Source organism: Aspergillus flavus, chromosome 2 (genome assembly GCF_009017415.1).
Source record: "Aspergillus flavus chromosome 2, complete sequence".
Lineage (NCBI taxonomy): Eukaryota > Fungi > Ascomycota > Eurotiomycetes > Eurotiales > Aspergillaceae > Aspergillus > Aspergillus flavus.
The window spans coordinates 5,665,132-5,679,289 of record NC_092409.1 but is presented as its reverse complement, the minus strand read 5'-3'; the positions used below and the strand labels follow the sequence as shown (position 1 = coordinate 5,679,289).

The 14,158-nt window shown below is 48.8% G+C and overlaps 6 protein-coding genes across 6 annotated transcripts; 3 read left to right on the top strand and 3 right to left on the bottom strand.

Moving 5' to 3' along the window:
- Positions 1-927: 927 nt before the first annotated feature.
- On the top strand, positions 928-2,002 carry F9C07_2218153 (uncharacterized protein; the record flags this gene model as incomplete). Its single annotated transcript, XM_071509695.1, has 2 exons — positions 928-1,109; positions 1,157-2,002. The coding sequence occupies 2 exons, from the start codon at positions 928-930 to the stop codon at positions 1,782-1,784; spliced, it is 810 nt and encodes a 269-aa protein (XP_071364075.1). The 3' UTR covers positions 1,785-2,002.
- A 569-nt stretch (positions 2,003-2,571) lies between these two features.
- Positions 2,572-4,743, bottom strand: F9C07_2132922 (putative dimethylaniline monooxygenase). Its single transcript, XM_071509121.1, has 3 exons — positions 4,304-4,743; positions 3,853-4,253; positions 2,572-3,786 (listed from the first exon to the last, which is right to left on the bottom strand). Exons 1-3 carry the CDS (start codon positions 4,554-4,556, stop codon positions 2,791-2,793), a joined length of 1,650 nt encoding a protein of 549 aa, XP_071364074.1. The 5' UTR covers positions 4,557-4,743; the 3' UTR covers positions 2,572-2,790.
- A 76-nt stretch (positions 4,744-4,819) lies between these two features.
- Positions 4,820-9,224, top strand: F9C07_2278298 (uncharacterized protein). The gene is made up of 8 exons (XM_071510285.1): positions 4,820-5,116; positions 5,173-5,201; positions 5,260-5,441; positions 5,499-6,510; positions 6,561-6,896; positions 6,946-7,043; positions 7,132-7,190; positions 7,276-9,224. Exons 1-8 carry the CDS (start codon positions 5,046-5,048, stop codon positions 7,571-7,573), a joined length of 2,085 nt encoding a protein of 694 aa, XP_071364073.1. The 5' UTR covers positions 4,820-5,045; the 3' UTR covers positions 7,574-9,224.
- Positions 7,728-9,104, bottom strand: F9C07_2057525 (putative hydrolases or acyltransferase; the record flags this gene model as incomplete). Its single annotated transcript, XM_041290344.1, has 3 exons — positions 7,728-7,886; positions 7,950-8,810; positions 8,868-9,104. The coding sequence occupies 3 exons, from the start codon at positions 9,102-9,104 to the stop codon at positions 7,728-7,730; spliced, it is 1,257 nt and encodes a 418-aa protein (XP_041143636.1).
- Positions 9,225-10,224: 1,000 nt separating the features above from the next.
- On the bottom strand, positions 10,225-11,105 carry F9C07_1348018 (uncharacterized protein). The gene has a single exon (XM_071508005.1). The coding sequence runs from the start codon at positions 10,989-10,991 to the stop codon at positions 10,431-10,433; it is 561 nt and encodes a 186-aa protein (XP_071364072.1). The 5' UTR covers positions 10,992-11,105; the 3' UTR covers positions 10,225-10,430.
- Positions 11,106-11,796: 691 nt separating this feature from the next.
- F9C07_1347810 (ricin B lectin) lies at positions 11,797-13,748 on the top strand. Its single transcript, XM_041285018.2, has one exon. The coding sequence runs from the start codon at positions 12,159-12,161 to the stop codon at positions 13,218-13,220; it is 1,062 nt and encodes a 353-aa protein (XP_041143635.1). The 5' UTR covers positions 11,797-12,158; the 3' UTR covers positions 13,221-13,748.
- Positions 13,749-14,158: the final 410 nt, after the last annotated feature.

Here is a 14,158-nt window from a genome sequence, read left to right as displayed (position 1 = left end):
CACATCTCTCCTAGGCAACTGGGTAGCTAGCCAAGTACAAGACTCCAACAATCCCGGATGACTTATCGGTACATAAAGCTATAAGCTTCGGCTAAACGTCTGTGTTATAATACCGAAAGGGTAGAAATGAAATGAATAATTACCTACTCTGGCCTGAAGTGTCCTAAGGATAAAATGGCACGTACGGCTCCCTTTGATACGAATGACAATCAGGAAACTCTTTCATCTGAGATCAAGCACCCTCAAGTTACACATACAGCATTAAGAAGTGATACACTTTCCTACTGGAGAACCATTGTCTCAGAATCTGAGCAATGGTCCCTTTGTGTTATATCCACAGTCCGCTTTCAGACTCGAGACTGATTATATGCATCAAAATCCCCACCAATGCAAATTTCCTTGTTAGGTCTTCCTTTCTATCAGGATAAGTGATTATTCATTTTGAACAGTATTCTACCCGGATGGCGGGGTCGGTCATTATTCTTTCTGTGAAGACGAATATAGGACATACGTAGCCTTTGGGCCAACCTGACAATAATAAGGATATCACTTGAGTAGTATCAAAGGGTCGACGGGGTACATGAGATATTAGCATTTGCTTTATCCATTATATAAGTAGATGCATTCGGCAACAGTTGGCAGTGGATCTTCATCACCAGCGTGATCTTGATTACACATTTTTATTTTCCTGAAGCCAATCATTTATCTAGCAGACCCACTTTAAGAGATATCAGATAGGTATTACAAAGCCCTAAGGTACAATGGGTGCTTCGCATGTGTATGGACTGTTCATAGGTATCTACTATATGCCAGAAGAGTAAGAACCCGAACGATATGCACAGCTTTTCTTTCCAGGCCTTCCAAAATATGCTAATCATCATATCTCCATGTGTAGAATCCACTGGACTTTCCTCATAGAAGCCAGTTATGGGTCCCCACTACAACGCTCAAGGCGCTTTCATGCTTGCTGTGGGATCGAATCCAAGCTGGATGAAGGCCTCCCTCCTCCGAAAGATTCTCCTTGCTACAAAAGACCAGATCACCCAGTCCACGAACGATTGGTTATCCTGCCTGAAAATGAATCCATTGACAAGTTTGCAATTAGCCAGGTTGGTAATATGAACCGTTTGCTAGAGATCCTTCGTGAGGATCCTAGAGGAAAACTGTCAAATTGTCACCATTGGGTTCGAGATACAATTAATCGTCTCAAGAACGACGATGCTTGTAATAAAAACGTGCGAGAGAACGCCGTTCACATTTCGGAGGGGAAATGGCGCGAAATCGACGAATTCTTGGAACAAGATCCTAACATGTATCTTAATGTGAGGGATCAGGATGGCATGAGTTTGGGTATTGAACACCACGAGAGTGCAAGCCAGAATTACATGAGCCAACAAATTGCACAGCAGAGGGGCATGAATTCAGATGATATAAGTACCGACGATAATATAAGCACTGATGGAATCAGCTCGCATGTTGTCGACCAGATTGTTACGACTCCATATAAAGTAAGCCTTGATGGGCTAGATCTAGAACTTATACACTTCCTCAGCCTGGATGAGCATCCGATGGTTCGTAATCGCCAGGATACAGTGATACATCGTGCTATGAACCAGAATATTCCACGTCAGAATAGCATAGGTTGGAATACAACTCACCGATATGATACAAACCAGAACCATATGACCCAGGAGGTTGTGAGGACTAAGAATCAGGACAGCGACCATCCGAATAACAAGACACCAAAGAGGACGAAACATTCAAAATGGTGCTGTTTTTCTTAAGCAGGGAATATTGACTAGGCGGAAATACATGTATCTTACAAGACGGACAACTTATCAAATGGGATATACTCTTGCGTCTCTAAGTTTTAATTTATTTTTTCTGTCTCGCAAGACATTGACGCTAAATATACCCAATCTCATGGATAACGAGTACCCGTTGGCATATGCTCTTAATAGGCTCCATCTTAATTTACAAGATTTAAGTAATATCTCGCTTAAAAACAAGATGTTCCGCCCAATCTTTGGATTTACTTAAGGAAATATCGACATTTGCTGTAGTAACGTAAAAAATTGAGTAATGAATTGACTGACCATTAAAAGATGCCCTTCTCGCCAGGCCCCTCTCTATCTTTAAACTTTAGGTATACAAGGAGGAAGCCTGGCTTGGCGGATTACTTCAAGTCTCTTCTAAAATGTGTTCGCACTAGATAGCAAGAGTCAATCTCATTCTTTTTCTGGATTGTCATTGTCTTGACCAGAGGGTCCAAGTCATAATTACATCCTTCTGTTCAACTTCAAATATGAAAGGCTGAAAGGTTTAACCTGTTACGGACCATTATGATCTAACTAGCTGCACAGTCGCGGAATATGGCCAAGATATTTAGTCTCATCGGTCTTCTGCATAATCCTCTATAGGCAGATTTGAGCCACCACGGATTCTGCCACCATCTCTCTAATACCCATGACCAACCCGGCATCAGTACTTTACAGGAAATTACATGATTGGCAAAAACACTGCGAATCCATTTACAGGATCCTGGACCAATTAAGAACGGGCTTAGAGTGTGTCAATTTCAATAGAATTGCGATGGAATATATGCTAGGGACTAAAGGGTTCTATATTCTACGACAGTACAAGCCCTAACTGTCGTAAAAGAATGAGACCAGAAATAAAAGCAAACGCTGCAATCCACAACTTAATAATCGTTAAATGACTGTGACTAGACACAAGATGAGATCATTGATTTAAGTCAGACAGACGATGCTGATCCTGCGGCGCGTGCTGTCAAGACCAATGAACATTGGCCAGTAGCCAGTTAGAGGCCTTCCCTATCAGCTTTTGGATATCTGTAGAATTAGTGATAGTAACGGCTGCCAGACCCAGTATAAACACTCCCATGGAGAGCATCCCGCCGCAGCTGCTGTGCCTTTTCCCGTCCTTCCGTATATCGAAGTCAGACCACGACGGAAAAATCGTACGAAGCCAATACTTGTACATAGGATCGGGGTAAATGAAGGTATTCTTCTTGGTGACTGGATCCATCCACCAACTCTGGCAGCCGCTGTTGAACACAAGATGCTTCAACTTGTCATGGACCCAAGATAGGTCTTGTTGTTGCGCTTCAAGTTTGACCATAATCGAGTCGGCCTTGCCCTTCAAAACAGGCCGAAGAAGACGACACGAATAGTTAATCTGACATTCCGAATGAAAGATAACAGAGTGTTGACCAGTTGCGGCATTTGGACCATATAGAATGAAGAAATTGGGAAACCCGCTCACCACAGTGCCTTTGTACGCCTCAGCGCCGCTGGCAGCATCCCAGACTTGGTGCAAATCCTGGCCGTTAATCCCTTTAATCTGCATGGGAAATAGCCACTTCTGAGTTTGGAAGCCCGTTGCGTAGATGATTGCGTCGGCTACATGACGGTCCCCACTTTTGGTCTCTACGTAGTCCGGTCCTACCTTCACCACAGAATTATCGGTCAGAATCATCTGTGGCGAGTGTAGACAAACCATGTAGGAAGCGGTATTGACCCGACGTTTGCATCCAGGTTCGTATCTTGGCTTGAGAATTTCGTGGTACTGGGGCGGCGCGTCACTTTCAATGAACGAGTAGGTAGCGTCACGAATCTTTTGGCGCATAGCAGCGCCATTGCTGTTCATGTAAAATGAAGAAAAGACTCTTTCTAGTTGCCATGCGAGTGTGATACGGTAGACCTTCGCTGCGAAGGGAACATGCTTCAGAACCAGCTTGAATCGTTCCGAGTATTTCGGATTACCCTGCGTTGAACGGCTTAGTGATGCATCGCGAATAGATCTATGACATGTTATAAAGGAATTACTAACTCGTTTGGTCCACCAGTGGGCACTTCGTACAAACTGTGTTACTGATCCCTGGGGCCCAACATCCTTAACTAGCTCCGGAACAAATTGAGTAGCGGAGGCTCCATTTCCTAGGACCACAATCTTCTTCCCCTCAGGTTTAAAGGAGTCATTCCACCTTGCACTATGGAAGACCTCACCCTGGAACGACTCTGACCCTTCGATATTCGGAATGTAAGGCCGGTCAAGCGTTCCAATAGCGCTGACCACAACAGGGGCCTCTTTCTTGAAGGTTTCTCCAGAGATAGTGTCTTGGAAGGTGCAGTTCCATAGAGAACGCAGATTATCCCAGACTAGACTAACGCACATGGCGTTGAACCGGCAGTGGGGGAGTATGTCGTACTTTTCAGCAACAGAGAAGAAGTCTAGACACTATCAGTCAGGGACACTATCTGACGAAGATTGGGGCACCTACACTGATGGAGCTCATCACGACCAGGAAACATCGTAGTCCAGTCATATTTCAGTGCAAAGCTGTAAGAATAGAAATGACTAGGGATATCGCAGGCACATCCAGGGTAGCGATTGTGCCACCATGTTCCGCCAATATTGTCTGATTTCTCGTAGATGGTGAAGTTATCGTGACCAAGTAGTCGTTTTAACTGAATGGCCATTCCCAAGCCGGAAATGCCAGCTCCAATGATGATAACTTCTTTACTTTGACCCATTCTTCCAAGTGTGCGTACCTAGGGGAGGAACTTCTGGACGGTAAGCAAGAGGCATTTCGAGCATTCCGAGGGCTTTATTTAAATGCTCGATCGAACTAGTGGGATATGCAGGCATATCGGTTGATAAGTAGTAGAATCACACTTGCACATAGTTGTAACCCTATAGTTGCTGTAGTAGACTTCGAAGTACAATCGGTTCCAATTGCTTGGCGGCGCTTGCGGTTGCCATTTCCTTTCCGCCACAAACTGGCAGCGTGTGATTGGTCCTTCTTGTGGGAAATTCTCCACACTACGACCCTCTTCCCAATCGTGCGTTTGGATCAGCACAGCCTTCTGGTCTACATTTTCTGTGACTTAATCATGGATGATGGGGAGAATCGAGTTCATCATTTCAGCTGTGGGCATCCAAGAAGAAAGCGCAACCCCAGTTGTCGCCTCTTCTCGCAAAACTACCGTTTCATAGGACCTTCCTAGAAGCCTGTATGGAATATGGAAGCGCCGGACAGTGATGCATCCGCGAGTCAGACTAAGATTCGGTGGAAACGGACGAGATCGGGATGGTAAGCGACCAAAGTGAAACCCCATCTAATGAGTGGCTGCAGTTGACAGTTTCCAGTCTGAAATGCCGTAGCCGTCGCCGGAAGTGTAAGAATACCATGAATCTTCGAAGGAGTCACCTATCCGCTCACGCATATCATTGCAGGCGATGGAGCCCGCCCACAATGTAGGAACTGCCAGGCTCGGGGAACGACCTGCCGATGGGGACTCAAGGCTTCTTTCCATCGTTCACGTAACCTCAGCTTATCTCATAAGGACGTTGCTACCTTGTGTGCTATTGAAAGACGACGGGATTCTTTGCCGTCTCAGGCACGAGCCGTTCCGACGGTACATTATGCTACTTAGTGATTAAGCGTCAGTGCATGTACTGACCTATTGCTCTAGATCATCGATGAGTCAGAGTCAATCATTCGTGACTACCATTTCCCTAACGACACTTACACTTCCGATTCTGTCCTAGACCAATCGCATGAGGCAGACAGGTCGTGGGCAGATGAGGAAGAGAACGAGGGCGTGTTTCATGGAGACAAGTCTGCCGTAGATGATGCCACCGCACTAACGGCGTTAGAAAGATCTGGTTGTGGCTCTAAGGGCAGTTCGAGCGCGCTAGATACTTCTCATCTTCATTCACAGGAATCTTCTACGTCTCGTACTTCGGGAACGAACGATGGGTTGAGTACTGGACACTCTAGCATTGGTCATCTGTTATGCCAGCCCAACACACAAACCCCAGAGCCACTCCAGCCCGTGTTCCTTGAATATGCATTCTCCCCATTATCCGATGTCTATCACTATCGGCCCCACAGCATAGCGACGCATGAGGCTGGGACGTATATTCCCCCGTTCTCGCTTGGTCTGGCGGTTTCTCGGGATGAATCCCCGCAGCCCGAGCCATTTCTGCCTGTAACTTGCACGGAAAAAGCTCGTTTGATTTCTTCATTCATACAGGAGACTGGAACGTGGTGTGAGACAACCGACTCTAATATGCATTTCACAATGAGATCCCTGCATTCGATGATGAAGTCCACAGCTTTTGTAGCAGCTGCTATGTCTCTCGCCTCCCGACAGCTAGACCACGTGGAGAAAGTGCAGCGACCAGTCACCCTAGAGCTATATCAATCTACAATACAACACCTTCTCCGGCAGGACCCCGCAAAAGCGGATGCGTCCGTTCTCGCAACCTGTACCCTGTTGTGCGTTTACGAAATGATGGCGTCCGATGTCCATGAGTGGCGGCGGCATTTGAAAGTCTGCGGGAGCTGCCATCCGCTTGTCTCATGTCAATACACATGCTTATTACTTTTACAGGGATGCGCTGGCCTTCTTCTAGCAAAGAAGTGGAATGGCTCGAGCCAGGGAATTGTAAAATCCTGCTTCTGGGCATTTGCTCGAATTGGTACAGCTTATAGAAACCCAGTCTATGACAATGACTAATTACTTTGGTAGATGTATGGGCAGCTTTTATCAGCGGTAAGACGACACTGATCCCAACTGACTTCTGGTTGGATGATACATCCATTGAATCCTTGGCCACGGAAAGGGACGTGGATGACTATTGTAATCTTGCCATCTTTATATTTGCTCAGATTGTCAATATGTTAGCCGCACCCGGGTTTGGCACAAAAAAAGCTGGGTCTACACTTGCTGTCTCGGTCTCCAGACTATGGGGGGAGCTCCAGAAATGGTACCGGCTTCGCCCCCAAGAGGTGTGCCCATTACTGAGGGACTCTTGTATTCCCCCCAGCGTGTTTCCGGCTGTGATATATACAAGTGCCTCGGCTAGTAAGTTGCTTGCTTCCTGCGTATCTAGCTCTATCCTGAACCTTCCTAGTTTGTGGCAATACCTTTTACCATACCGGATGCATGCTACTCTTACAAACCGGCCTTATTCCCGAATCGGAGATTTCGTCTTTTCCAGTTAAGGATGCTGTAGGTGTTGTCATTTGACATTACCTTATCTTTGGACCGTATATGAGCTATAGGAAGTCAATTGAAGTTGAAGCTAACCAGCTTTAAGGTTGATCTTGTTTGGCATGCGAGAGAACTCTGTGGCATATCTATGTCAAACTCTTCTCAGTAGGTTTCAAAGGATACCACTTCTACTCACTATTCCAAAAGAAATAACAGACAAGCAATATGGAATTTCGGCTGATACATTTAGTGCGAACTGGGTCAACCAGCTTCAGCCACTTTACATTGCAGGAGCAGTATTCGCCAACAAATCGTCATCCTTATCGGCTTGTCCAGATTCGTCAGATGATCAAGTGCGCTTTTCCCCGTCGTCAAGAATTAGTATCATCAGACAAAATATACCGTCTCATCACGCTCGCTCCAACCTGGAGGAAGAATATGCCACGGAGAAGATACTTCTACTCAAACATCTGGCTCGAATTGAGAATGAAACAGGCTGGAAGACTTCAGATCGAGCGGCCGATCTTAGGAAGCTCTGGGGCTTCTAACTAGGGAAACAGGAGCTATAGAATGCATTATGAAGATATCCAGTTGGTGACGTAGTTCAGCGAATATTTAATGCATTACCTTGTATGGGAAAGAACTCTTCTTCTTATATCACATAGGGACCGAGCAGTTCGTGTATCCCTTCACTACCTTCGACTACCGAGCATATGCCTGCATAACGACAGGGGAGGAAAAGAACGAGCGGAGATCGTGCACGAACAGATCCGGCCTCTCGAGAGACGAGAAATGACCCCCTCGATCATACTCCCGCCAGTAATGGATGTTGGCGACCTGGGCGGCCCAGTCGCGAGGACACTTAAATTCATGAGTACACACTCTTCCGTTTACCCGATACATGTCACAGGATATTTGACTTACATGGAGCTGCTCTTTCTTATACATACTGACCCCGCAAGGCACTGACACATACGTCTCAAAAGTCTTCTCAGCCTCACGCATACCACGGCCAAACGCTTCCCTATAAAACCGCAGACCAGGAGTTGCGCCCTGGATCCAATGCATCATCACCAACGTGATGATATCCGTATCACTCAAGGCATCATGCACGTCGCCCCAATCATGGAACTTCTCCACAAACCACGCGAGCAGCCCGAGAGGAGAGTCTCCTAACGCGAACCCTAGTGTCTGCGGCCGGGTCTTCTGCTCCTCGAGGTACCCACTTTGATCCTGCTCGAAGTTCCGGCGCACCCGTAACGACTCGTGCTCGAACTCCGAGTATGTCAGCGCTGACAGGCACCAGCGTAGATAGGCGCACGGTGCTGACCACAGCGTAGGAGGAGGGACTGGGAACATGTTCAAGTGCTGGGCGCGCACGACCTGGGGGTACTGGATGGCGATGGAACGCGTGATGAAGGACCCGAAGTCGCCGCCCTGGGTCACGAACTTTGGGTACCCCAGCACGTCGGTCATTAGGATCTTGTATGCGCGTGCAACCACGTTGGGACCGACGCCGGACTTGGTGGGCGCGGGTGAAAAACCGAACCCAGGGGTTGACGGGGCGATGAAGTGGAAGGCTGGGTCTTTTGCATCCTCGGGCTCAGTCAGCGGGAGTACAACGCGCACGGCTTCCACGAAGGAGCCGGGCCAGCCGTGAGAGAATAGAAGCGGAATAGCACTTGGTCTGGTAGACTTGGTGTGGGTGAAGTGCAACACCAGGGGCCCGTAGCCGGGGACGTCGATCTTGACTAGGAAATGGTTGAAGATAGCGTTCAGGCGGCGCTGTTGCTCTTAATTAGTAAGTTCTAGCTTGTTTGCACAGTAGGAAGATTGACGCACCTCTTCAGCCTCCCAGTCATAGTGGTCTCTCCAGAACTCTGCTAACTGTTTTACGCGGGAGACTTTGGCTCCTTGGGCCCAGTTGTTCTCCCCAAAATCTGTCTGTTCTTCGGGGTATCGGGAGAGAGCTAGCTTTTGCTTTGTCAATTGGAGCAATTCCCGGTCTACGTGTAGCGTGTATGGCACCGGTGTGTTGAATTTGAGATCTTTCAGCGGAATTGGGGATTTCAGGCCCATCTTTGTCGTGTGTTGCACGATGTCGTTTGTTTAATGAGGTAGACAAGTGCAGTAAATACGAGTTGAATTAGATACGAGGGCCAGATAGCCCACACAATAATATTTAAATAATATCTAAGCCATCTGGACTTGTCTTTTGCTTTCGTTCATGATGTGATAGATTGAGGCGCTTGGAGTTGCACAGGCAACTCTAAGCGCCTCGTAGTAAATTGATGAACCAAAGAAATAAAGGCCACCCGCCACACCACAGCCATATATCCACCTAACAGACTACGATGTCATTTTGCGTCCTTGGAAATGGCGGTGCAGAATCACGTCTACCACTAGTTCTGTCCAAGAATACGGAGGAAGCCATCTCTTTCGGTTGTAGGTCTATTGGTGGGCTTGTCTGCTCCATAGGCAATACATGTAATCGAACTGTAGAGATATCAGCACAATATTTAAAGGCTAGGAGCGGCCAATTCGTACACAGTCCCCGTCAGTCGGTCATAGACAATATTATCGGGTTCACCATCATACAGCTCCCAGCCAAGGAGGCGAATGCCTCTATATGATAGGATTAATCAACTTAGCAGCTATAGAGCCAGTGGGATAAAATGCATGACTTACTCAAGAATCTGAAGCACAGTGGCGTGATTTCTACCGGCATTCCTGCCAGGAAGCTTTAGTTCCCTAACAGCAACGACTAGCAGGGGCCCAAGGATAATCTAGCCCTCACACAACCACAAGACCAAGCAAGCTGGCAAAAGCATGGTGAAAAGGAAGGACGATAGTCGGTAACGATCGATGGGCACAGATAGGGGCTGGCGAAAGAAGGACTGACGAAGATACCGAGCAAAGCCTGTCCAATGGAAAGGAAGCCCGCGGGAACGGGCTTTTTTGGTGATTTACATGAGTCGCTGTGATCCACTCCATATATTGTGCCGCGTTTTAAGTGTCGGTGCCAAGGAAAGGGCGCGCTGCTAATCACGGAGTGATGGCTATTTGGAGCCTTAGTCGCTTCGTTAAGGCAGAACGTATGATATGCATGCAATATGGACGTGAATGGATATCAGTAAAGGAATCACACAAACCTATTCATCAGGACGCTCTTCCGAGTCATCGCTGCCGAAGCTATTGAACAGCCCTTCTGCTTGGCCATCGACTTCGGCACACTGCGACCCACCCGTCGGCAATCGCCACCGGGACAACGTCGCGAACGGTATAAAACCCTAACCCGTCCCTAATGTGTGAAGTATAGTACCCCGGCTCTAGCAGTCGGTTCTCTTCTAGTTCAACAGTCTTTTGAATTAAGTAGTAAAGACGCAGATTCGTCTGATTACCAAGTCAACATTGCCCGCCTTGATACAGATGTGTTAAAATCACTCTGCACGCCTCCGTGGTTCTACGATCGGAAGGGTGAGAAAAGCAACGGGGAGAAAGACTAAATACGAGTGCCCAGGTATTATTACTACAAGGTCTACCCGAGTATGAATTGAGATTCTCACTACATAGTGGCTTTAGTAACTTTAGCTCCCCTTCTGGTTTACGGGTTGATTCCTGAGTGTTGTGAACTGAGGCCCGATCTGGTACGCATAGATTTTCGTATACGTAATCCATACCGGGTCGATTTAGATTGATTGGAAGTTTTGATACTGTACTTTTTCTGTTCATTGTCGATAAGAAGCGCATGGCTTCAAGGAAGTTTGAGATCGGCAGCATATTTCTCCCTGGAGTTAATTCATCTGGTTGCGTCATCACCTTCCTTCTTCTAGTGTTTGCTGAGCTTTCGGCAAGAGCACGTCGCCTCTTATGCGCCGTCTTCCAGTCCTGTCCAGTCCATTGCGTGGATGGGCGGGCAGCCTTCCCGAGATTGTATGGGCGCGGTTGGCTGGAGGCCATGCTCATCTAAGAACTCCCAAGTGTGCTAGTGTTCTCCTGTATTCCAATCGGGCTTGTTGAACGTATCGTGACATGCTCCTGTGTTCTTATACTGGCACCTATTATCGACCTTCCGGTGTCGTCTGTTTCGTAGTCAAAAACAGGTCGATTCTGTCGGGCCTGTTCCGTCCTGGCCATTTCCTTCCTTCTGCGCCGACAGGCATGCTCTATTCAGTGTGTCCTTTGCACAGCACACATGACGGTGCCGGCTGAGGATCGGTCTCCTTTGCCATGCCTTCTTTCCCGCGCAATATCCGTAGCGGTATTCGGCACCGCACTGAGGTCCAATGTGGCCGTATTCATGGCATCAATAACACTGCTTGAGTCGGCGTGGTTTGTCATAGAACGCAGTCATGGTGAATCGCTTTCAACACCAGTCAATCCTTCCTGGATGACCCAGTTCGCGTGATACTTCGTAAACTCCACGACGAGGAGGGCATCCTCTTCGGGGATCAAAAGCCCGAGCCACCGAGTGTGCAAGCCGGAAGAGGATTATGATCACCATTGTGACGTCTCAGACGCTTCTATGCCAAGATGCGGAGTATATATTATGGAGCGGAGACTGTGCCAAGCCAACGCTGCGAGTCAGTATATGCCTCAGGCGCATAAAATGCTGCAGCAGAAACCTCGAATTCCCTTTCAACCGACGTCTTCTCGGGGGTAATCCTCGTTATACCGATGCCTAAGACGTTCCTGACGAACCGCCGTCTCCAACACTCGGCGAGGAGGAACAGCATGCGTCCAAGTTAACTCCTTACGCGCCTCTTCAAGCAGCCCCCCCCCCGATCCAGAAGATTGTGATCTGCAATCGGATTGGTTTTATCCCGGCCCCGCCAAGGCGTATAGCGCAGGTCGGTCTTAGGAAAATTGAGGATCCGGGCCAAACAGGGAGAAAAGCGGAGAAATGGCTCCGCGACAAGGATCTCGGTTTTAACCTTCTTGCCCGATGGATGAGCACTACTCCGAGTGGAGGCAGTTTCCTCCGGTGGGACGGTGGAAGGATTTCCTCTGCCGTGGACATGGAAATCCTCCTGAGGGGAGGGCATATATAAACCCTTTCCCTCCGTAGCAAAACCGGCATCCCAAACTCTACCTGACACTCTCATCTGCAACCACTGAGTCAACAGGATCACCATGCACTGGTTCTCCCTCATCACAGCCACGTTGGCCTTGGCCTCCACAGTCTCTGCCCAGTGCGGTTCCGGCACCCCCGATGCCACCGTCGACGGCGCCGACGGCTCCTACACGGCCACCGTAGGCTCGGAGGAGGTCTACGCCGGATCAGACTACTACACCGCGATCCAGACAGCCCTGGATACCATCGGCAAGGGCCAGCGTCTCTCGGTGATTGCTTCCGGGTCCATCGGCGAGGGCGTCATCAGCATCAGCAGCGGGAAGATTTTCGAAGGCTGCGGCACAATCGACGTCGCCAGCAACGGCCGCGGCTCGATCGAATCGCTCGACACGACGGACGTGCAGATTCCCTACCTCAGCCTCACCGGGGCACCCTACTTCGGCATGCGCTTCTACGGCGTCACGGGGCTGTCCCTCGGCGAGATCACGATGAACCTCAGCGGCGGGCTGGGCATCCGGTTCGAACGCGATGAGGCGGCCAACGCCGACGTCAGCATGGACGTCATCAGCGTGACGGGCGCGGGCAGCCACGCCGTCGAAACCTGGAACATCGACGGCCTCACCATCAACCAGGTGATTGCGCGGGATGTCGGCGAATGCGGCCTGCTGTTGCAGACCACGACCAACGCGCAGATCGGGACCGTCGACGGCGACAACGTGGCCGCTGGGAATGGATACGCGACCTTCCGTATGGCCAACAACAACGGCCAGCTTGCGGACGGCAGCTACACGACCAATGTGTTTATCGACAACGTTATCTCGCGCGGCGGTGGGCGCGGTATCTTCTGCGTGTCGCAGTCTGGCGGCGCGGAGATTGCCAATGTTGACCTGGCGGATAACGAGAACAACGCGATCCTGATTGAGAACTGCTACGGGCTGTCAATTCTCGGGGGTACGGTGAATGGGGGCGGTGAGGTGCGGATCTCTGCCCGGGACGAGTTCCCCATCACCAGCGACATCTCCATCAGCCTGGAGGTCAACAGCAACTCGGTGACGGAGAATCCGTGTGGCGAGAACATCTCGTGGAATATCTCGGGTGATGCCACCTTGAACATTTGCTAGCGTCTAGCTTTCCATACCGTTTAGTCCTCTCACAACATGAGCTTTGAGTGAAGAGTAACACCCAGCATGTACATCGCCTACAATGGATCCTCCCGTAACACCCCATACCTCAGACCCAGCATTACTTTGTCCCAATACCAATACCATTAATTTCTATTGCTCAGTGAGTAGCCGGACATCTGCTTCATGCGGGGTTGTTGGTCATCAGTGCTCCTCCATTCTACCTGGCTCAGCCGCCATCAGATAGTTGAACAGGCTAGTGCTGTAACAGCCTCCTTCTGTGACAGCAAGGCGCGAGAGCAGCGATGTTGTTTATGCCTGTAGTAAATACTTTTGATAGTATACAGCTCCTGCCAGAACCAATTGAGTTAGATTACCCTACACGGGAACCGAATCAGTAGGAATTCAAAATGGTTTTAAATTGGCAGTAATGAACTCGGACTGATAGACCTGAATCGGTATCTTCGGACGAGGCTTCTGGCCGAGAGATTCACTTCCCTGATCGGGTAATTAGATGGGGACCAGGGGGGTATGTCATGTGCTCTGCATTGTACTGTATATAAATACGTACATACTTGAGTCCATTGTCTAAGAATCAATACAGTGCAATACAAGCCCCTTTATTGCAGCATTATTAAAAGAAGCATTGTTCTATTATTGGCTAATTATTGAAGCACCCTTTGTCGGTTCTAAAATTGGCTTTTCCCCCTTGGATAGAACCAAGGGTTGGAACGCGCGGGAGTCTCCTGTCACTCCACTGGAAAAAAAACTCCGTCAACCACTGTAAAGCAAACCGTTCTGGCAGGGATTGGCGGCATGGATGATTTTATTTCCTCCTTGCGTTGGAAGTTACCAGTGTAATTTGCAATACGGAGTACGAGGGAGGAGTTCTCTAGGCAGCACTTTTTCTCATCCCCAACCATTCAGCCCTACGAGGC

Coding starts and splice junctions, on each gene's coding strand:
- F9C07_1348018 (XM_071508005.1), bottom strand. CDS start 10,991: ATGAGCATGGCCTCCAGCCAACCGCGCCCATACAATCTCGGGAAGGCT.
- F9C07_1347810 (XM_041285018.2), top strand. CDS start 12,159: ATGCACTGGTTCTCCCTCATCACAGCCACGTTGGCCTTGGCCTCCACA.
- F9C07_2278298 (XM_071510285.1), top strand. CDS start 5,046: ATGGAAGCGCCGGACAGTGATGCATCCGCGAGTCAGACTAAGATTCGG. Junction 5,202..5,259: donor CCGTAGCCGTCGCCGGAAGT/GTAAGAATACCA, acceptor ATATCATTGCAG/GCGATGGAGCCCGCCCACAA. Junction 6,511..6,560: donor CTGGGCATTTGCTCGAATTG/GTACAGCTTATA, acceptor TTACTTTGGTAG/ATGTATGGGCAGCTTTTATC.
- F9C07_2132922 (XM_071509121.1), bottom strand. CDS start 4,556: ATGGGTCAAAGTAAAGAAGTTATCATCATTGGAGCTGGCATTTCCGGC. Junction 4,254..4,303: donor TCGTGATGAGCTCCATCAGT/GTAGGTGCCCCA, acceptor GATAGTGTCTAG/ACTTCTTCTCTGTTGCTGAA. Junction 3,787..3,852: donor CCCACTGGTGGACCAAACGA/GTTAGTAATTCC, acceptor CGTTCAACGCAG/GGTAATCCGAAATACTCGGA.